Source organism: Uloborus diversus, chromosome 2, assembly GCF_026930045.1.
Source record: "Uloborus diversus isolate 005 chromosome 2, Udiv.v.3.1, whole genome shotgun sequence".
In the NCBI taxonomy this organism is placed as follows: Eukaryota; Metazoa; Arthropoda; class Arachnida; order Araneae; family Uloboridae; genus Uloborus; species Uloborus diversus.
In genome coordinates this window covers 98,227,991-98,252,211 of record NC_072732.1, presented here as the reverse complement: position 1 = coordinate 98,252,211, position 24,221 = coordinate 98,227,991, and the positions used below count along the sequence as shown (strand labels likewise).

General features: G+C 32.0%; 1 protein-coding gene across 1 annotated transcript in view; it reads right to left on the bottom strand.

Annotated features, from left to right (window-relative positions):
- The window catches only part of LOC129216446 (glucosidase 2 subunit beta-like), an 88,415-nt gene that overhangs the window by 1,648 nt on the left and 62,546 nt on the right, over positions 1-24,221 (bottom strand). Inside the window, exons 2-14 of the mRNA XM_054850659.1 lie at positions 24,124-24,219; positions 23,899-23,956; positions 23,209-23,326; positions 21,929-21,992; positions 19,815-19,880; positions 19,571-19,676; positions 17,808-17,886; positions 11,756-11,845; positions 6,440-6,562; positions 3,235-3,370; positions 3,081-3,150; positions 2,443-2,607; positions 42-141 (exon numbers count right to left, since the gene is read on the bottom strand). Of these exons, the coding sequence (XP_054706634.1) occupies positions 42-141; positions 2,443-2,607; positions 3,081-3,150; positions 3,235-3,370; positions 6,440-6,562; positions 11,756-11,845; positions 17,808-17,886; positions 19,571-19,676; positions 19,815-19,880; positions 21,929-21,992; positions 23,209-23,326; positions 23,899-23,956; positions 24,124-24,219 (1,271 nt within the window). The remainder of the gene's footprint in view (positions 1-41; positions 142-2,442; positions 2,608-3,080; positions 3,151-3,234; positions 3,371-6,439; positions 6,563-11,755; positions 11,846-17,807; positions 17,887-19,570; positions 19,677-19,814; positions 19,881-21,928; positions 21,993-23,208; positions 23,327-23,898; positions 23,957-24,123; positions 24,220-24,221) is intronic.

Below are 24,221 nucleotides of genomic sequence, written 5' to 3'. Positions count from 1 at the left end.
TTGAACCGGGTGAAAAAAAAAAAAAAAAAAAAAAGACATACCACAACTGATCTTGCTGGTCCATTCCAACATGTTTGTCCATTGTCATACCTCATTTTTGAATACCTATTTTCTTCAGGTCCTACCCAAGAACCCCAGCGCCTGAAGAAAAGATTATACATTTCAAAAATACAAACTAAAACACTAATCCAAAAATATTCCTTAAGCTATACAGTTACTTGATGAATGCTATTACATTTCTCAGTAGAAAAAAATCCATTTTAATCTGTTTTCACGACTCTCCTTAACTGCATACACATAAAAGTTTGTTTTGCATTATCATTTGACACAAAATATTAAAATCCCAACTTCATTGAAAAATCATTCCAAACAATTAAATTTAGAATCAATAATAATATTTTAGGTAAACTAGTATCCTGGAATTCAAATGCCCCATAACTCACACAAAAATTAAATCTGATGAAGCTGAAGTAAATTTCGCTCTAGGATTTAAACGTTGCTTTGAAAAATGAACCAGCGTGCACATAATTCAAAATGAAAGGGGATGCTTTGAACTGTGTCAACAAGGGTCTGCACACAATGCTAAACTTGTATAGATTAATAATTTTTTTTAAATGAAATCACTTTTAAGTTTCTTAACAAGAGACCTGTTTTTGAGAGCTTCAGGAAATAGGGTACAGTTTCTGTTAAGTTCAAAAAAAAAAAAGAAACAACTTCACAATTTTACTTATTGTATTTATTACATTACAATTGAAAAGTACAGGATGAAAGAAATTTTAAATAAGTATTAGTCAGTATTAACCACAAAGTGCACATAAATTGCTTGTAAGTACTTAAAAATGACAGCTTCTCAGAATAAAATAGGAATGAGATAATTTTAGAAGTTTTTTTTTATCAAGTTGTAGTTTACTATTTAAATCTGAAATATTTATAGAAAGCCCTAGAGCAGTGGTGCCCAACCTTTTTTTAAACTGCGGAACACACCTTATACTAAGATGAATCTTGCGAGTCAGAATACGCATAAAATTAAAATATGTTTGAACATTTTTATATAACATGGGGGTCATTCTATATCAAATCATCCAGAAACAAATGAAAATGAAACCCATGATCTCAGATTTCAATGATATTTTTTTTCATTTGTTCCATTTACCATCACAATTAACCCTCTGATTTTTTTTTGTTGATATCTTGCATATTTTTTGAGACATTAATTTTTGAAAATGTATTAAAAGACGTGTTTTTGTTTTTCCGAGAAATTTTGTGCTAGTGACATAGTTAAAGCAAAAAATTCATAACTTTGGCAATTTTCATGAAATCACAAATATTTTTTCACTAGAATGTTTAGGATAACTTGCAGAATAAGAAAAAAATGTATTTGAAAATATATCTATTGAATATAGTGCAGTTACCATTAGCTCAAACTTTGATTTCTTAAATATTTTGAAGAAAAATCATGAAATTAAAAAAAAAAAAACATTTTTAAAAAAAGGCACAACACTAACCAAAGTATTTTTTTTTTTTTTTAATAATCCTTAAAGTATAAACTAAATGGTTATAACAAGAAATAGGTGGGTTTTTTTATACTGGCAATTAATTAAATTCACTAGAAACAACAAATTATGTACACAATAGCTTATGCAACATAACTATTTTTAGCTTACTACTATGCAATAGTAATTGCTCTGTAATCATATACACAAGCTATATATAATACAAAATAAGGCTGTTTTACAACAAATTAGCTCATAGTTCAATTTTGACAAAGTAAAAAATAAAAAATTTATATAAGTTGAAAAACAAAACAAAAAAAAAAGTCGCTGAAGCATGATTTTGTACTAAATATACTGAACTTAATACTGGCTCCTTACTATTTACATCTGTGAAAAAAACCAATGGTTTTCATAAATGCAGATGTAGCATGGGCACCCATATAGGGGGGCAAGTGGGGGCTCAAGCCCCCTTTTAGAAATTAGAACTTTCTCGCAATTAGTACTTTTTGTTGTTACCTTACCTGCCAACTTGGCAAAATCTTAATGAGCTAACTAATTTTAAGATGCTATTGATAAACACAAAGTAGAGGGTTTTTTCCCCCGTAAAAAACTTTTGCTTAATTTTGTAATTTAATTATTGGTATTATTATTATTAAAACAATTACGGGAGGGTTTGGGGGGGGGGGGGTAAATGAATGCCAAAGGATCTTTCAACATGTAACAACTATTTTGTTTCAAACATGTAGAACTCGATGCATTAATTATTTGCAATCAAAATACAATACTTCAGCTCCACATATTGAACAAATGCTCATTTTAATATAAAATATAGTTTCTTAAAAATAACACCAAGATAAAATTGTCATCAACTAGAAAATATTATCTGAAACATGTTTATGTATGAGAATTGTTTGCAAAAAACATTTAATTTCAACATTAAATGACTTACCCTAAACTAACATCAGATCCTCCAGATTTAGAAATTTGACTAGCTTTGTCAAAGGGGCAAAACCTGTATGTGTACTCTCGATCATCAAAATCAAAACACTGCCCTTTGAGTGCAGCAAATTCTCTATCTTTCCCAAAATCTGAATCAAGATCTGTCTGCAGTTTTCTATCAAATACAAAAGGTTTTAAAATCACATAAAAAATAAAGTTGATGATGTCGCATGTCAGCAAAAAAAGTGACACAACTCAAAATTTAGAAAAATGTACTAGTTATTGATTTAAAATCTAAATATTTAATGCTCCTTCTTGCCACACAACTAGTACAAAGTTATCTTACATAAATTGGGCATGGTGACTTAAAAGTGATATAATCAATAGTGACACATCATTAAAATTTCATTATTTAGAAGAAATGTTTTTGAATTTGAAGTATGCACTGTTAATTCAAACAACAAAAACTAACTAGTAAACATTACATTATAAATTTTCTGCGCACATTGTAATATTTGAGACTGCAATGTGCACAGAACTACTACTATTGCAAAAAACCTTGTTTTTCTCCATTGCTGTTTTTTTTTTTGAGTAGTGTCCCTCTCCTTGCTCGAGTGCGATATGATTCTTATGAATTTATTTTCTTACCTTATTTCATCTTTAATTTTATCCAGGGCATCAACAGATTCTTTAAATTTCTGTCTGGCATCTCTAGCAGCTGAAAACAGGCGACACACATAAGACAGATTTTTCACAATTTATGAAAATTTTACATAAATACAATTGAAGAATAAAATTATACCATCAACAAGCTGGCGAGTTTCTTCATCATATTCTGATTCTTCCGATTTTACATCTTCTGTGGTATCTTTTGGAGGAAAAGATGGTGGTGTTTCCACTTCATCATCTATGAGATCTTCCTCTTCAGGATTTTCTTCCTGCAATATATATGTAATCAAATTTTTATTTAGCACACTCCAAATGTTGTGACCAATTTTCTAGCAGAAAATAATGCACTGGATTTCCCGAAGCACAAATTGAATGCAGAATCAACAGCATTACAATGTTGATTACTATCCTTAAGATTTGTATTACACTTCATTTATAAACAGTCAACTATTGTTTACCTTCAAAAGAAAAAAATGTTACTAAATAGAAGCTCAACAATGTTATGTAATATAAGGGTACAAGAAGTAAAAAGACACAAAATAATTATCTTTTGATTGCAACAACATTTCAGTCATCCTATTTTTTAAAGCCCTAGTACTATCAAAAAAACCTTATTTTCAAGGGGGCAATTTCTGCATAAAAAGTTATTTTAATTTTTTACAAAACTTGAAACTTTCTAAAATTGTTTTAGCTCAGCAATTTTTAATACTGAAAAAGCTAATTGAAAAAGTCTGTCTGTATTTTAGTCTGGTAAACATTAAGTCAACCAAATATAAATCTAGATTTACAAATAAACCTTGATATGTATATTTACAAGTTTTTTAAGCAAGAAACATTATTTCGAATTGGATTTCAGTTTGTGTCCACTGCTTAGCCTGTGTCATTTTATTGTTGTATGTTGACAATATTGTTTTGTTCGCACGGAAAGAAAATTTAAATCATGTTTTAAATTTACTTAAGAAAGATTTCGACTTAAAAGTTCTCGGAAAAACGAAAAAACTGTTAGGTGTTGAATTTGAAAGAACTGAAAATGGTTTAAATTTGTTTCAAACTAAATATATTATTAAAGTTTTTGAAAAGTTCAAACATTTTAATTTTCTGCTTCCATTATTGCCGATTTCTAAAGGTACTGTTTTTTCGAAATCAAATTGTCCTGATACAGAAAATGAAAAACTTGAAATGTCAAAGATTCCTTATTGTAATTTGTTCGGTTGTCTTTCTTTCATTGCGAGCAGAATGAGACAAGACATTTGTTATGCGGTCAATATATTCAGTCAATTTCAAAGCAATCCCGGTGTCATTCATTGGAACGATCTTTTGAAACTATTGGGTTATGTTTTTCAAACAAAAGATTTAAAACTTAGTTTAAATTGTAATAGAACCCCATTGCTAACGTTTTCTGACGCCGATTATGCAGCTAATCGGGAAGGCCGAACTTCACTCGGGGGGCAGTTAATTTTGTTGGATGATGCGCCGATTGAATGGGGAACCTTCAAGGAATGTTTAGCTTTTTCACTATGGAAAGTGAGTTTGTAGCCCATTGTGAAGTATCTAAAGAGCTTATGTAGTTTGACTGTGTATTAAATGAATGTTTACGATGGGGAATTGTTAGAAAAAGTAAAATTAAATCTGTAATGTATGTTGATAATAAATCGGCCATCGACTTTGTTAAATCTCCGATTGAAAATCACCGTACAAAATGTACAAAACATATCGATGTAAAATTATCTTTTGTTCGTGATTTGATTCTGCGGGACATTCTTACCGTAAAACATGTAGGTCGTAAATCCAATAGGGCCGATATTTTTATGAAGCCGCAGACCCATTTTGAATTGAGTTGTTTTTGTGAACAAATACTTCGTTAATTTTTATAGTATCAAATTGTTTAGTATAATATATTGGGGTATTAAAGTATAAATATTTTTGTAACAACTTACATTCTTTTTCAAATTTCTCATTAGTTTGATCTTTGAAAGGAGGAATTTGATTCAATGACAGATGATTTATTTTTGAAACTTAGTATTTTAAATGATTTTGTCATTGGGGGAAAAAAATTTTTCATGTTAAATTATTGTGCTCATTTTTCAAATATACTGTTTCGATTATCTTTGAATTACAGTTTGACAAGACAACTGTTGATGTGGAAATGTTCGTCTGGACTTAACTTGCTCCTCGGACTATTGTCAACTTATAGGCAAGAACTTTTATGAGAAGGAATTTCTAGTGATAAGCGTTGAGCTGCAGCTGCTGACGGATGCTGCATAATGTTGTTGGATATTAGATCCGTATTTGTTTATTGTTGAATTGTTAAATTTTTTATAAAAGATTAAGCCTGGCCTTTTGTGGATTTTTTTGGGTTATTTTTTGAATATGATGGAATTGTATTAAATTTAAAGTTTAATATCATTACTGAATGAGAAGGGGGGATATGATAGACATCGGTAAACGATATTCGACCGTGTTCTCATTCCTAATGTAATGTAAAATCGACTTTATTCAAATTAGATTAACTTCTCAACTCTTTCGGCCCGTGTAAAGTTTCAGTTTTAGGTTGGCATCCTTTGATACCCAATCATATGCAAACGAGGCAAGTATAAATAGTGAACGATTCCAATCGTTCTTTCTCTTTTGTGTTCGTCAGCCTCTTGTGTGTTAGGTCCGGTAGGTGTTGGGGAGTTGCAAACTCCACCTCCGCTTATGGCCACGGTTTATTTTTATTAACTTATTTAGTTGGTTTATTTATTTTAGTTTCTACAGATCAATAAACTTTTGGTAAGATTTTAAACAAGTTTCCAATGTTCATTTCTTCACATTGACATTAATTATTCATTTTCCACTGTGTGGTATTATCTCTGCTTGTATAAGCATGTAATATTGTTGATTGACTTACGGAACTTAGCCGTAAGTTTTCAGCTTTATGTTTAAACATCGTAATTTATCACAATAGACCTGTGGTCTCTGTGCTCGCGCTTGTTTCACATGCCTCCTTTTTCACTTCATACCTCATAATGGTGTTTGCATAACATGTTAGGAACTAAAAGCAAGTATTTAAATGGCATGAAAGCTTGTTTTAAAAAGCATTAACTCTCAATTTGAAGTCCGGTTCAATCTCAATATTATCATTTATGCAACACAGCCATACGGATCTTAATCATGCATGACTCACCCCTCCCCCTCGCATTTTTTAAGAAACATTTAAGAGAAACATATTTTGTAAAAGAAGGGGGTAAAATCAACTTTAAGAAACTTGAAAACTACTAAACAATTACTACTTCTTTATACTTTCATATTTTGTCACCTCATTTCTGTGTGCAGTTTTAATGTACAATAATACATACGTCTGGATTGTATGTCTCATCATCTGATTCTTCTTGGCCAACATTTGCTTCTGGTTCCATTTCTGGTTGTCCTAGAGTCTCTTCCTCTGTACCTTCACTGGTAGACGCATCACCAGCTGCTTCCTATTGACAATAAAATAATAACAATCCTAATACAGTCGATATTTCACATGTTGAAATTTTCTATTCATTAAACTCTCAGAAAATTTCTATGTCAATTACATAGAAAAATTGCTTCTATATTTCGAAAAACAACCGGGTATATCGATTTTTTTCGAGACAATTGAAGATTTTTTCCCCCTTTAGACTGTTTGCCTCACGAAAAATGAAGGTGTGGGGGGAAAAGAAGTTTAATCAAGTTTGCTATAAAACCCACACGGAAGCTGGGGTTAAGGCATTGAGAAGAGAATGAAGACTTTCATTTGTGAAGCCAAGACCCCAAGTCATGTGATAGATTTTAAAGCAAAGCAGTGGAAGAAATCAGGTTGCCTTTGCTTGTTTCACGAAAAATGGGCCAGCCATTTGTCATTGTTGAGTCATGTGACTTGGGTCTCTCGGTCAGCTTTTGCTAATTCAATGATTGAACTTGCTCCCTCCATTTACTAATTCCTACTCTAAGGGTTGAGGGTTGTGCAGATATGTCATTGTTCCGTTATAGAGTTGAAACTTTCCTTGCAACCGGTTCAGTTTCAAGCTATCCTTTTTGTCTGCTAATTATTAGGGCTCGAACCGATGCATCAGTTGTTAAAAAATTTAGCCATCGGCATCCGATGTTAACATGGAAAAAACATCGGCCCGTTGGAATTTAAAAACATGTGAATGCCAACGCATGGTTGATGTTTTTCGGAAAAAAATGTAATTTTGATTTATCTATTTTGAACTGTATAATTAAAAGAAAGTACAGCATAGGGCCTGAAATTAGGCAGCAATGAGACCAACACCAGTTTTGGACTTTGAAAATTTGCCGAGTTTTGGATAAATACAGAAATTTTCACAACTTGGCAGACACTTATTAAACACTCACTTTGATGAGTTTCAAGAATTTTATGCTCTTATTAAAGTAATTTTAGTATGTATTTTGTATTAGGATAGCCAAGCAAACATGCTAGTACAAAACAACGCTAACTAAACAAGGCATAAACTAAATATTATTTCGAACAAAAACAAGGTTCAAATACGATTGTTCAATCAATGTCGCGAGGACAAAATTTCCGAGTTTTTTCTTCCCGAACAAAAATAAAAAACCTCACGATTACATTTTCCCGATTTTAGCTTACACATAATCTGGCTCTTAATTGAAAACTTTAACTGCAGAAAAAGCTCAATCATAAGATTAGTGAGGGAAACGCCGAATTCAGGGTCTGTATGCTGATTAAAATCCCTAAAAAGTCCTTATTTTTCTTCCTCGCTAAATGCCTAAAAGAAGACAAGTTTAGTAGCATGCTGTAATTTTACTTTCAAGAAAGTTTTTAAAAAAAGCCTGAAAGAAAAATGAAAAATAAATAAATTTCCTTAAACCTATATTCAAACCCCCTCCCACCCCCGATTACATTAATATGAACTAATTAACAAAATCATTTCCACACATACACATAGTGTAAGGGGGATACGTTCCTCCCCCCCTCAACTTGCTGGACACAATCTTTTGTCCCAGAATTTAAAAAAAATAGCACAATAATCAAGAAGAGTATCTTTTTTTTTTCTAATTTGTATGGTCTTAAAAATTACTTCTAGACAATCTTTGCTAATGCTAGGGTGAAAAAGCGGTCTCGTGGGCATTTTCCCCAGCCATTTTTAGAAATATTGTTATATTTTTTCCTCTGATTATGTATTAGGAGTCGGAGGTTTGGGGGTTCTCCCCAAAATTTTTCAAAATTGTAGTTTTAAAAATTATTTTCAAATAAAAAAGGAACCGACTTCAAAAAACAAAGAGGAACTAAAAAGTAAAAAATAAGTGGTCACACTTACATACGGGTTCCTACCCAAACGTATAAATCAAATTTATTTTACAATTCCAGTACAAAAATCAACTAAATTAAACACTTAATTATAAAATAAAAACTAATGTTAATTACTATACACTGAATTATTTTCATACCTAACTAATTATATACGATCTCTTAATTTTGAATAACCATTATTGAAGTCATGGCCTTCTTTAAACTACTACCTAACGTAACTGAGTAGGTTTAGTTTTAAAGACTTTTGCGTTTTGTTAAATTAGTGTTTAATTCAGGTTTTGGTGTGTTGTCAGTTACATTAGGGAGTACTTTATAGGAGGCCCAGACTTCAAATGGTTATTAAAAACTTAAGAGATTGTATATAATTAGTTAGGTAGGAAAATAATTCATCATATAGTAATTAAAATCAGTATTTATTTTATAACTGGGTGTTTAGTTGATTTTTGTACTGGAATTGTAAAATAAATTTGATTTATATGTTTGGATAGAAACTCATATATAAATGTGATCACTTATTTTTTACTTTTTAGTTCCTCTTTGTGTTTTGAAGTCAGTTCTTTTTTTATTTGAAAATAATTTATTTTTCACTTTTTAGTGGTGTAAATATAAAATAAGTACGTAGGATAGAGTATGTGGTACACTCCTAATGTACATCTCGAGTGAGAAAGCGTCGAGCACAGGAGTCTGAAAACAGCCAAGATGAGCAAAATAGAGAAAGAAATAGTGCACTGTGTCTCGGAGACTTCCGAAGACTGTGAAGAAAGGCTTTTTCAAATGCGCAATTACTTACAAAGAAAATCGTCTTCATCATCAGTATGACTTCATCAAAATATGCTTTACGAAAAAAAGTCACGAGTCACTAAAAAACAACAGAAATCGCTTTAACTTTGAAAATAGAATTTGAAGCATTTTCTTGATTTTTCAAGGATCCCATTTTCAGATGTGACCTGATGACCATGGGATCACCTGGGAAGTATATACCTTTTAAAACGAGAAAAAAAAAGAATTTTCCAAATTGGTCTATGCATATTTGAGTTGATAGGGGACAGACATAAAAAGATTCTTTTTTGGAGTTGGTTAAAAAAAGAAAAAATCTCAATGCGCATAACATTTTATGCGATTGGCACTAGAAACTGATCTTTGTTCCTCTCCAGGATTTATTTGTGCGCTAATTTAGTTAGAGCCATTTAAATGTCAATGGTTTTCCTAACTCCTTCATATTTCACAATAATACGAGTCAAGTAACTTGTGAAAAAAGTCACATTTCTCTTTACTTGGCCCCGTTATAGCTCAACACCACACAAGAAACAGTATCTACTGTGATGTTGTATATATTAAGATCAAAATAGTACTCCTGGAGCAATGATACTAAATGAATTTCGTGTTTGCTTCAGAGGAGTCTTTATTTAAAATTTGCGATATTACTACTAATGGTTAATACAGAGGAAATATTTGGAAGGGGGGGGGGGACTCCCTCAAAGCAAGAGCCTCCTAAAAAGGAAAAATACGCCTCAAAGCACCCTCTTCCCCATATTGGACTTTATATTTAATCTTTTAATATTGAAATTAAATGAAGTTTATTGTTTTTTGCCCATAACTTTTTTCTACAGAGCAAATATGGTTAAGCAAAGGTTTGGGACCTAAGTTAGATCATTCCTATTCATTAAACAAAAAAAAAAAAAAAAAAAAAAAAAAAAAAAAAAAAAACAGAAAAATCGTATAACTAAGTGAGACGCTATGAATTTACAAACAACAAAGCCAAGTAAGAATTTGTAGAGTTCCCTCGATTTCTCCAGGATCCCACATACCTGGACTTGAAGACAATTAGACGACCGGGAGAAGTATACCGTTTCAAACAAAAAAGAATTTTCCTAATCGGTCCAGGCGTCTTCTAATAATCGAAGAGCAGAGTACATAAAGAAATTCCAACGTAGTCTGTTAATTAGTATTGCCATAACTGTAAATTAAATTGACGGCATCATGAAATATTAAATCTAGAATGCTTGTCAAACTTCAGAAATTGGACACCAGTTACAATGTATTTATCAAGGAATATAAATTTAATTGTCGGCATGGGGGAGGATTTTTGTCTTAAGTTCCCCTTGAATTGAACACTAAATATATTTCAGAACTGAAATATTAAAAAAAAAAACTTTAATGACTAAATGAAGTTAGTTATTAGCAAAAAAGATCTATGTTAAATTAATTCAACTATTTTTGTAGCAAAATACATTTAATTTACTGATTTGCTACATGAGTAATAAATACATAGTAAGACTATAATTAAAATTATCAGATAGCGCAATGAAAATTAAACATCCCGATGCGTGAGAATTAAATACTGTTCAAGACAAGATTCCTCCGTCGAAAAAATGCACCGTTCATGACAAAACCACGTGACCTGTCACGTGTCATGCAGATGACAAAAGCTGGTCTACATAGCCACAACGTATGTTCTGTCACATCGTGTTCCTCTGTTTCGTACTGCAAAAATGACGAAAGCAATTTTAAATGTACACAAATTTTTTTTTCTAACTTGGCCATTTCAGAATAAAAACCAATCTGCTAGTCATCAATTTATTGCTAATAATTTTTCAGATTCAGGAAGAGGGTGAAGTAGCTAAAAATGATGTCTAATTTATTTTCACATTAGATGTTGGTATGAGTGCACATGCGTTTTCCCCCCTTTTTTTCACATTCGGTAAAATTTGGAGTTCTATTCGGCAAGTTTAAAATTCCCCACTCCCAAAAATTTAAGCGCCTGGTGTGTCTGGCATCTGTGATCTAAAATAGCATTCTTCCACTAGTGACACATTACAGGAAAACCAATTGTGGTTATTTTTCAAAGTTCATTTGGAAAGGAAAATACATGCTTTCAAATACATTTTCATGAACACATGTATTTGTACAGGATTGGGTTTAACTCGTTGAACCGCCACCCTCAACTTCCGCCAATTTTCGGTCCATCATTAACGTTGGTTAACAAGGTTCGACTGTATTGAAACTTATCCTCAAGAACATGAAACTGCAATACAGAAGGTTGTTTTAGAAACCATACAGTGCTCAGTAAACGTTTCATATGAATTCATTTTTTGATTATTAACTTTCCTTTAATCTGATTCTCAAATAAATTAGAAATTGAGTTTCATACATGAAAAACTAACTTTTATGTTTTAGGAGCAATTAATGATAAACTATAATCACTTCTAAAGGTTGAAATTTCTATGTATCAAATCTTTCCCCGGCAATTTTCTACTTAGATATATGGAAGTCTGATTGTACTTGATTACAAAATTAAATTTAAAAAAATCGTAAAAATTTCAATAAGAAGGAAGAAGTTAGGCAAGTTACTTACATTTTCTGATAAATAAATAGGTTTCATGATCATCCAGCCAGTTGTAATAAATTCATCAAGGAGCAAAAAATCTTTCATGTGTAAGAAAAACTAATTTTGCAAAAATAAAAATAAAAATATTACACACAAGCTTAAAGTAAACAGAAACATACATTTCTATAGTCTGCTTAATGTTTATTTAAAAATTACAATACTCATTAAACTAAAATATTGCTTTAATGAAATTTATTTCGCCCTATTGTTTTAAATTGTGTATCAAAAATGTTTTACAATTTATTAGTCTAATATTGTTTATTACAAAAAAAATTTCGAGTGTTTTTAACGATAACTATATCTCAACAGTTCACACCAACAAGACACAAGCTATAGTACAGCTTGAGGACTTTGTATTTTCCAGGGATGACGTTTTACTTCATTTGAAAAAAATTAAAGAGACTAAGGCTCCGCGACCAGATAATATTTATCCAAAATTTTTAGTTGAATGTGCAGAGGAATTAGCAGATGTAATCGTAAACATTTTCAATGCTTCTTATAATTTGGGAACAGTGCCAGAAGACTGGAAGCTGGCTAACATTACACCACTCTTCAAGAAAGGGTCAAAAGGGAGTGCAGGAAATTATAGACCTGTGAGTCTAACTTCGGTGGTTTGCAAAATTTTTGAAACATTGATAAAAATTAAGATAGTAAATTTTCTAGAGACTAATAATCTATTGACTAGTTTTCAGTATGGTTTCAGGAAAGGTAAAAATCTTATGCAACTAATTTATTACATTTCTATGACAAAGTTACCATGGCTTTGGACAGTAAGAAGCCTGTAGATGTTGTTTACATTGATTTTCAAAAAGCTTTCGATAAGGTACCGCATGTTGCTCTACTTAGCAAATTAGCTGATATAGGAATAGGAGGGAAAACTTTCATTTGGGTAAAAAACTGGCTGACCGGACGGAAACAAAGAGTAGTTGTAAGGGGAAATTATTCTAATTGGAGTGAGGTCTTAAGCGGGGTTCCTCAAGGATCAGTGTTAGGACCTGTTTTGTTCATTGTCTTTATGAACGATATTCACAAAAATATTTCTGGGAACATGAACTGTTTTGCTGATGATGTCAAAGTTATGGGGACTACAGAAAATGAAGAACAAGCAAATCAGCTGCAAGAGGATCTAGCCATATTACAGAGTGGGCTGATAAATGGGGTATGGCTGTTAATGTTGAGAAATGTCAAGTGCTACATTTAGGGCATGGAAATAAGTGTACAGGTTCTTATTTGCAAGGTTAAGTCATTAGTCAGGCAGACAAAATTACTGATCTGGGGGTCTTAATAAGTCAGGATTTTAAGTTTAGCCAAAAGTGCAACATTGCTAGCAACAAAGCCAATAAGATGCTTGGGTTTATCAATAGATCTATTTCAAACAAATCTAAAGAAGTTCTTCTGCCCTTATATAGAAGTTTGGTAAGACCCCATTTGGAGTATGCTGTTCAGTTTTGGTCTCCTTATCTTAAGAAAGACATTAATGTATTGGAAAGGGTTCAAAGGCTACAAAGCTAATAAGTGGACTTTCCGACTTAGATTATGATTCCAAGCTCAGAAGACTTAAAATGTACAGTCTTGAGCAAAGAAGAGACCGAGGGGACATGATTCAGCTGTTTAAATTTATTAAAACGAAAGATGTTACGGGGCTAAAGTTTAGCACTGAAAACAGGACAAGGGGTCATTGTTTTAAGCTATTTAAATCTCATGCTAACATGGATATTAGGAAAAATTATTATTTTAGCAGGGTAGTGGAACCTTGGAACAGCTTACCGGAAGAGGTGGTAATGAGCAAGGGAGCAGACAGTTTTAAGAGGGCCATTGATCTTCACTGGGGATTGTAAATTGAATAGGACCAGTCTAGCTGGGCCCAGAGCCTGTTGCTGGTCGTCACTTTTGTATTTGTAGATGCCTTGCTTATCTCGGCTAATTTGTTATGTCTGTATGCATACACATTCACAACAATTTTAACTCTGAGTCATTTAAAGAATTATGTGATAACCTGTAGTAACTACAGGTTATTTCATTAAAAAAATCTTTAATGTCATCTGTTGCAGTGCTTCTCAACCGGTGTGCCTCGGCACACTGGTATGCTGTGACAAGGTCTTTAGCGTGTCACGGTATTTTCGGAGTTGTAGAACAAGGAAGAACACCTACTTTACCTGCGCAAGAAAACACATATAATGTTCCTAGTTTCATCCATTGTTGATAGTTTCATTAAATTAATACCAATGGTGTCAACATTTATTTTACCAACATGTAAAGAAATCGTACAGGGAACAATAGGTTTGAGGCAAAGCATGAAATGGTCCAAGTGCCAATTCCAGATGATGTTATCAGGCGACTAATTAATGACATGACAGGGGCTATTAAAAACAATGGTTGATAAACTACAAACAGTTCAAATTTTTTTAATATTTCCAGTTGATGAACAACAGATAAAGGTGCACTACTTTTGTTGACGAAGATGGCATTCAAGATCATTTTATTTTCTTCTAAGAACTTTCTCAGCATGCAAGGGGAGATGAAATATTCTGCGTTACAGCTAAATTAATAAAAAGCAACAGGATCCAGTATTACAGATGCACATGCAGTGATAGAGCAGTTGCAAAAATGGGAAACATCGAAGGGTTCGTGTTGAATGCGAAAAATCAAAATCCAGGTGTTCCAATTGGTTTCCTCCATCATGATCGGTTTCCTCCATCATAAAACTCTCCTGGCAAACAATAAGACATATGAGCTGAAGTTAGCCATGGTTGAGGTAGTAAAAAACGAGAACTTTATGCAGTTGAAACCACTTAATTCTCATATTTTCATTGTACTTTCGGAAGACTTCGGGGCAGATCACTCCCTGTTTTTTCACACAGTGGTTTGCTGTTTTTGAAAAGCAAGGTCCAGCCAAAAACTTGAGCTGGGAGACGAGGTACAATCTTCTGATGTTTTACGAGGAAACGAAACATACCATTATATTACAAGACAAATATTTTCTGGGAAAACAGGCGTATGCGGCTAATATGCTTTAGAATGTTAACGAACTGAATCGAAGATTCATGGACGTGATGAGTATCATGTTCATATCAGGGTTCATACTCAATTCAGATGAAAAAATTCCATGACTTTTCCAAGACTTTCTCATGACTTCATAAAAATTTTCATGACCTTGTTCAACGAAGAGAATGGTACTATTTAATGTCAAACCTGCCAATTTTCGGAAGTGGGCATTAGCAAAACTTTTACATGAATGTCAATACCTCATCAAAGCACTTACCTGACTAAAAAAATATCAGTGCACACTGCAGAAACTAATAAACTATTCTTATTTGTCTTTATCATATAAACTTCAGTTAAGTAAAAATATAGTGAATGCAATACATTGATGTTTAATGTCTAATAATTTTTTTATTAATAGGGCAAAATAGTAATGAATGGGACAAAAGTGAAATGAGTTATTGCTAAGTTTCCAATTGTAAATTTACTTCAAAAAAAAAAAAAAAAATGCTGCCATTTTTCATTCATTGAAGTTAAGACATGTTTATGAGTAAATTCATTTTTCTAAACCAGATATTGCAGCTGGCCACATGGATCAATTTTGCAAGCTACGCGTTGGGCACTACTGTTTGACTATTAGAATTCCCCTATTTGTATGTTCTATTGCCTGACTAAAGTCTTCATTTTCTAAAGCTTTCAACAAATTAAAATAAACTGACAATTACAAGTGGTTGAACTAAACTTGGATGCTATTAAATTACACTTTTTGAGTGGGCGTGGTGAAATTAAGAACATGTTAAGCCCACTACTACAGAATATAACATATAAGTTCTAAAAATAATGGTGAATTTAAAATTAGGGATGTTTCAGCAGTAAAATCACAGACAAAAAAAGGTGGGCGAGTGTTACAGAAGCGGATGCAATAAGACTCCTAAACTCAAATTCGTTTCCGAGATCGTTCAATTTTCGAATAATAATAGCTTTTATATGCAATACGGTTGAATCACTCAAAATTTTAATTCTCTACTGCTCTTTATTACTGCCCAAGACATTTTTCCATGACTTAAATCAAATTTCCATGACTTATAATGAAAATATTAATTTTCCATGACTTTTCCAGGTCTGGAATTTGTTTATTTTTTTTCCCATGACTTTCCAGGATTTCCATGACCCGTACGAACCATGTCATATGCATGCACAATAAAACAGATTTAAACCAAAAATTTAGCAGTGGAGGGAGGAATTCGATCCTGGCTCACTGGACTTTTCTAAACAGGCTAACTATATTTGGGGCAAACCTAGCCTGGCAGCATTGTGAAGGCTACACAGATTCGAATTGCAGCATTGCAATGCTGCCAGGTTAGGTTTGCCCTAACTATATATACACCTAGAAAGAAAAGCTTAAAATGGTGGTTGAACATTTGGCCATGATTCAGGACAAAAGCACTACTTCAAGTTGACTGGCACAGAACAATATGACTGGGTTTATGATCCATTGACACATCAGCAAGGAACTTTCCTCAGAAGAAAAATTTATTGATCTTAGGAGCGACCGCTCTTTAAAACTAGGGTTTAGCGCCTTTTAATGGATATTGGCTGTTAGTAAAAAGAGTATGTCTAAAAATTTCTGATCACATTGTTCATGAGCTGTTACTGTTACCATTATTCTTAGCATTGACACTTTTCAAGAGCAACAAAATATTGTGACTAAATCCTTGATTAAAAAACTCCCTGTAGCTCCTCATCATAGAGCTAAATGAAAAGCGCCACTATCCCTCAAGACAGGCATAACTTTCACAGTCATGTTAAGTGAAATTTTTTTAACTTACTGGTCATAATAATCACTAAAATTCGTGATGAACTTCAATTCAATTTCTAAAGAAACTGAAATAGTTAAAAGATTAAACGTTAAATCCATATGGAATTGCAGGTTTTTTCCTTCTTTGCTCCGATTAGTGAATAATGAAAACATTTTTTTATAGTCACATAAGAAATTTGGTTCAGTGTGCCGCAAGAATCAAGCCGAAAATCAAGTGTGGCTGTATAGTAAAAAAGTTTGAGAAGCACTGATCTATTGCATAAAAATTTTTGCTAATGACATCCATTTGTGATTTAACGAAGCATCTCAGATTTTTATTTTTGAGGCTTTGCAACAAGAATGTACTGGAAAAATTTAGTCATCTTCTTCATCTGAAAAAGTTTCTTTTCCTCTAGAATAATAGTTACAGCTACTTCTCCCCTTATTGTAACTTCACTCTCAGCAGTTTGCTAATTCTTTTATCAACTCTCTCTAAAACACATTAGGAAAAAGGAGGGGGGGGGGAGACAAATCACTTGGAGTAACATAGTTTAATCTTGAAAAAGTATATTTTTACATTAGTCAATGAAAAAGAGGTGGCTTCATGATGTTTGCTATATTTGGATTCAAAATTTGTTGGTTTCAATCTTAAATTGTCTTGGATCTTTGGCTACATTCAATTCATTTCTCTACTTAATTCAAGTGGAATCAACATGACTGATGGTTAAAGCCAGATTTAACAATATAAAAGCTTAGGAATTTAATTTAAAATATAAATATCGCTTTTCAAATTCTTGGATATTTTAGAATATTAATTTTATCCAAAGCTTAATAACAGTTAAATAACTAAAAATTTAATTCTCGTGAACTCAAAAATGTATTCGAACTAAAAAGTGCATGTACTGTGTTGCTTTATGAATTAATGATCGAGTAGTATTAGTATTCATTCATCCACCCCTAATCGACCTCCTAATTGGAAGGACCCCTAATTATATTTTTTAAGTCACAGGGATTGATATCAACCACTTGACGCTCTTTTACCAAAGGAATACTTAAATGTACGGCTGTGCTAAGTAACAAAATATTATTTGTGAAGGATTATACTAATGATTTTACATGAACACTTCAAAGACATTTTAACTTGTAAAAACTTACTTGCCTTATCTTTGAAAGAGAGGGCATGCATTTTTGCAATACCTTTAAATAAGCAATGACATAAAATATACAAAACACACAAACCTTAGCTTCATCTTCGGAAACAATACCATCATGATTGCTATCAAATTTAGGAAATTTTTGAAGCTCATCATAGGACAATCTGAAACATTAAAAAAATTAGTCACTTGAACCTGCAGAATGTATACTAGTTTCCAAACGTTAAGCATGTTTTAGTAAATACATTGTTCACTCTTATCTCAGCAACAAACTGCAGTTTCTCCATCAGTGGTGGATTTTTCGGTTTGGAGCCAGTTGCAATGAAATTTTGAGGCTCCATGGCCTCCACATAGGGGAAAAGAGGGATAAAGTAGCAAAAGGGACCTGGTATGAGAAAAGTGAGACAGAACTTATTTTTCAATGTAAATTCACAGAACTTCAATGGGGCTCGCAGTATGATCTGGACAAAATGTCGAATATACAAAATATGGGGTTAGGAGGACAGCTTAGTCTATCTCTCTTAAAATAAGAGATTGAGAAACAGGTACTTTTTGGAGCTCCTATGCTGCTATTTTGTATTGGCTTCTGGAAATTAACATTTTTTCCCCTTTGGCAGTAAGTATAGATTGTATTACTGTGGTAGGCAGGTAAGTGGCAGTAACTGCAGAAATGAGTTTGCGAAATATTTGAAGAAAGGTGTTTTGGATTCAAATATTAACAGTAGGAAAATGTTGGGAGTCAAGACTTTTTTTTCGCGCTTTTATTTTTAGCGAAAACCAAAATAAGCCAGTTTGTACAATAAAGCTTAAGTACAAAAAGTGAAGAAAACACAGAAAATTGAAAGATTTGCAGTTACTGTCCATTATTCGCCATGTCAGAATGCATTTGTAAATGCACAAAAACACATTAATACTCACAGAATTTATAAATAGCTCAAGCCTTACACATGAAGTTTGACGAAAAAATGCATTCAGAACCAATTTAATCATTTAACAACAAAGCTGATCACATAATTGGCTGTGTTATGATAGCAGCATAAATCAATAATTTTACAACTTGAGATAAGCTTGGATTCAGGTCGTTCGTTAGTTTCTCTATGAAGTATACCTATTGCATAAGAAAATGCTTAAATAATGCCAACTAAGAGCACATGAAAATTGTCAAACTGATGAAAAAAACGTTTTTGTAAAACTTTCAATCACTCTAATTAAAAAAAACACATCTGATAAGGACAGTACATAACTTCCTTTCTTGTAAGTACCATTTTGAAGTTAAAAACACAAGCGTTCCAATTTTTTCTATCAATTTTATTTTTTTAAATTAAAGCTTGTACTTCAATTTAATTTTCAACACAAATGTTGTAGTTGTTCTCGTGTCATAGTGATTAACCATCATGAAGAAATGGGATGCCTTTGCCGTGATGATTGGAACTTTGTTAACATATGAGATAATACAAGAAATATTTACAGCACAAAGAGAATATAGCACTTAGGGCGGGCGCCGGTGGATATTGAACCCATGACCTCCAATATTCAAAGCGAAGAGCCATAGAGGCCCCAATTTTCAACATAACTTTTAACAATTTTGAAGCACTTGAAAAAGAATACTTAACTTTGAGTTTCATAGAAATTTGCCTCACATAAACACACTGTCATTAAGCATACAACTAGCAAATTTTCAAAATGATACTTGATTTCATTTTAATTTTTTAGAATTAAAATTTACTTCACTACCAACCTCTAAATATATATAAATATCTCTAACAAGGCAAAACAAAAGCAGATAAAAAAGTCACAAAGCAAAAATAAACAAAGAAAGGAATTGCCTTACAACTAAAGTTAACTTACAAGCCATCTTGGTTGAGATCTAGTTCATGAAAAGCAGTTTCTGCCAGTTTTCGTTCCATTTCTTGGTGCTGAATCATTTCTAATTCTTCTTGTTTCTTCCTTTGTTCTTAATACATAAGTATCAAAAATGGGGAAAATAAGAATACACAAAAGAAAAGAAAACTCTGTTACATTAAATCAGGTACTTTCACAGTGTAAAAATTTCATAATTAATTTAAAGAATTAAACACATAATAAGTCATACCTTCTTTTGCAGAGTTATAAGCAGATAAGGCAGCCTTTTCTTTATCTTCAGCTTCATTTTTAATAGCTATAAAGTTGAAGAAAATAAAGTAAGAACTCATGAATAGTTGAAAAACAGAAAAAGCAAAAGAAGCAGCATTTGAATGAATTTGCTTTCAAGTATAATTGAAAAATACATGAACAACTTTCAAAGATACTTCAAGAAAAAATTAAAAACAAGAACATAAGTTTATATATTTTTATTATGAATCACACTGAGTGATTGCAGGCAAATGTTGATAATTTGCAAATGATCCCTTACGATTCGTTGCCTGTCCGAGAATAATTGAAATTCAGCTTATTAAGTCACCAGTATCTTTTCAAGCATAGACTAATAATAAGAATAGACCGAGCTATGGCAACCCTTTTGCTGCTCATAAACCAAACCATGTGACTGGTGGATATCCTAGCAACAGCGGGCGTTGATCGTAGCAGACGATCACAGTCCGGGAGAAATAAAATAAATAGAATTGATGGAACACAGAAGAATGATCTTTTATAGAGTCCGATTTGTAAATTTGTTATTTTAAGTTGTAAATATTTTGTTAATATAGTGAGTTTTTCGTTTAGATAGTATTGTGCATTTTCTTTATTCAATTTCAATACCTCTCTAAGCAATTAAAGATGCAAGAGTCCAAAAAGAATCGGCAAATGGTAAGATTTTTACCTACAATTTCAATTTAAGATACGGATTAGTACATTTTTGCGTTAACGCAAAACGTTTACGCCAAAGCTGATGTGGCAGTTCCGAATGAAATAAAAGTTACTGAAAACTGTGATCAAAAACTAATTACTAATGTCAAAATAATGCATAACTAAAAGAAAAACCGTTCAATCTCTGCACCTGGAAAAAAAAGAATTATAATAAAAACACATTACGTCTTAAAATACATGTCGAGTACCAAGCTATAGATAATCCTGACATCTAGCAACCATGCTGCCAAAGTTTTCGCCAAGCCTCCCACCAGTCACATGATGTATCCATGAACCAATTTTTTCATCAGCAAGTCTGGGAAAGCTCGGTCTACTCTTATTATTAGTCTATGCTTTCAAGTTTTATGATATTCAACTGGAACTTTTTAAAAAGTTGCCATATTTATTTGGCTTAGAAATTTTGGAATCTATAAATTGCTATCTAAAACATATGCACAGTGAAAAATTAATTTCTTTAAATGTTCATATTTCATCAAATTTTCAATTCAAATTTTAGTACAATGATTTTCTTTTATGCTGTCGAGATTTCTTAAATCTTGGTTTTAGGTTTGATGAAAAATTATGCGTGTTATGAGCCAAAAACATGCGAATAAAATTAATATTTTCGAAAGAAATATTTATATATTTGCGAATATAAGTTCAAAATTCTTTGCACTTAAATGCTGATTTTCTGATTTAGGAGGCATTTTCATTAAAAAATAAATTCTTTTATAACTGACAAAAATTGACTCATAAAAAATGCAATTACCTTTGATGAACTATGACAATGACAGTTTAATTTTTAAAAAAGCAATACTTCACCAATATACTACTATCCGCAATATAACTTGTAACTAATAAAAATAAAAATGGTGTTTGTTTCTTATGTAATAGTTTTAGAACTGCAATATTATACATTTTAAAATTAGAATAATGTTGCAACCGCATATGAAAGGCTTCACAACCCCATTTGTTGTTCACTTCATCGTGGGTCGTGACCATCAGGTAGGGAACTCCTACTCTAACATCGCAGAAATTTGTCTGAAATTGTGCATTTGAAGTTGAAAAATTGCTTGTCTGGAATACCTAAAGGAAGGGGTAATTGCTCCTCTATCAAGTCGATGCTTGAGCAAAAATCATGCCAACATGAGACAACAGACATAGGTTTAGCCATTCCCATTGAATCTTTTTGAAAGCTAGACATGCATTCTCAAACATAAATTAGTGCAAATTTTTAAATGCAATAATATCAGTAACTAGTACATAAGCATTGTCACAAAAACTTCCATTTCAACATAGTTTCTTCATCGCATGATATGTTATTTAATCATGCAGTGCATAGGGAAAAGAACAAAAGTTAAAAGATTATCTGCAATTTTATACCTTCCTTTTCGGCTTTATTTTTCTCTTCTTCAATTTCTACTTTTTTCAAATTTTCTAACTGCACCTAGAAGAAAAAATGTAAATATACAATATGTTTTTTCTGAAAAGTCATTTAACAAAAGATACATAATTGTATGACTATGTCTAAAAGTTTCAACCGTACAAAACATTCTAACAGAAAACTCAAATAAACGAGTTGATGTGTGCATCACATGACTTTCTTTTACGTCAACTTAATGATAGTAGTGCATTGAATTAAACAAAGAAACACTTTAAATATTTTTTCCCCCAAGTTTGTTGCGAACCTGAGCAAAAAAACATTTACACAGATTAATTTTCCCAATATTGGACATTTTAATGTGATTCAATGGTCAACTCTAAATTTTGCCAATAGTGGCCAAAACGAAACTAGATTTGAAAAAAAAAAAAACTGTTGCCAAGTATAGATATATCAGCCGATTTTAAATGCCTGTATAACTTTCAGAAAAATTTGCCTTGTAACATGAGCATTGCTTCTCAGGGTTGCAAAAATGTTACGTTAATCACAATGCCTTTTTTAATGAAAAAATATCTATCAACGATTATTCTACTTCAAATTCTAGGAACAAACGAAAAATAGGCACCTTGTACTTTTTAAATCTGCATATTAAACGAAAAAAAAAATTCTTTTACTCGCGGTTTTATGTAAAAAGAGTTAGAAAATCAGCTGTGAATGTTACATTAGTCACTATGGAATGACCCTGTTCAAAAGCAAAAACAATTCCGCCCCCCCCCCCCCCAGAGAAATGAATTATGTTTCATGAAATCCTAAAAATTGATAAAACACTGTACACACACATACTATGACCAACAAATTTCCATACAATTTCAAACTTTTATTGCTATAACACATAAAGAATTTTGATAGCAAATATGCAACTATGATTTGCAAGAAAAATACACATATGATTTAGGCTGAAAGAAATTTACATCAGAACCACTAAAAAAACAACACTTGCTTAGTGTCTAGAAAAAAAATTAAATGTGCAAAAGTAAGAATCTGGTATAAATCTTAAAACATCAGAATAAAATATCATGAAAATTTAGTTTTAACAAATAAAATACAAATGGTCTCAATCTATAAACAAGAACTCAGCATAAAAAAATATATATTTTTTTCCTTTTTTTTTTGTAAGAATATTATATTGGAATATAATTAAAAAAGAAATAAACATAAAAAATCAAAATTTTTGATGTAAAAAAAAAAAAAAAAAAAAAAGACACTGAAAATATCAACTTACTTTATTGTTTTCTTCTATTTGTTTACCTTGAACTGCATACTGCTGCCTCAAAGCAAAGCCTTGTTCATACAACTCTTGCAGCTTCTGCTCCTCTTCTCTTGCTTGTCGGCCAAGTTCTCTAAATAATAATAATCAACAGTAATAATTTTAAAATATGGACAGAAATTCGAGTTTTTTTTGCAAAAATGAAATGATCTTTGGATCCTTGAATGTTATTGGAATTGGATTGTTGAAATATTATTCTGCCTTTTTGAAGCCCTCTGCTGCAGATATATCATTTGGAAAATCACAAATAAGCCTTTGTATCCCTACATCCAGATTTCACAACAATGTATTGTGCATTTACAATGAAATGACACTTCGCATTGCCTTCTTCAACTAGAGGTGTAGATCTAAAAACCATGTGTGTAATGTTGTTCTAAGGCAGTGTAGATATAAAAACAAGATTGTTTTGGTGATCTATGAAGGCTTGATATCATCCAAAATGAGGGGGAAGAAAGAATTAGGAATGTCTAGAAATACATTTTTAACTTGCAAAGTTGAATTGGGGGCACTTATCTACATTGAATTGATCATCAGTGGAAAAAAAAAGTCTTTTGAAAGCGTGAAACATCACGGATAAACCGCGAGCTGATAATCGAAACTTTATGTATCGCTTTTCTTAAATTGATTTCAATGAAAAATACTTACAAACAAGTATTCACACAATCAGCAGTGCTATTATATTCATCACTGCCATCACAACAATCTGCAATAAACAAGTTCTGGGATTAAAAAAACAAATTAGTACAGCTAGGTCGAGAACTAAAATTTGTTTTTTAGGAAGCTTTTCCACGCTTGAAATTAGCATATGTTGCTTTTAAGTTTTGAGCTTTAATGATTCCAAACAGAAAGGAAAAAAATGTAGGATCTTACCACAAATGTTATCATTTACTCTTGATGAAGGAATGTTGATTGATATGTGCCCAGAGTTTATGCAATGAAAAACAGCCAGTTCACAAGCAGAAGTTCCT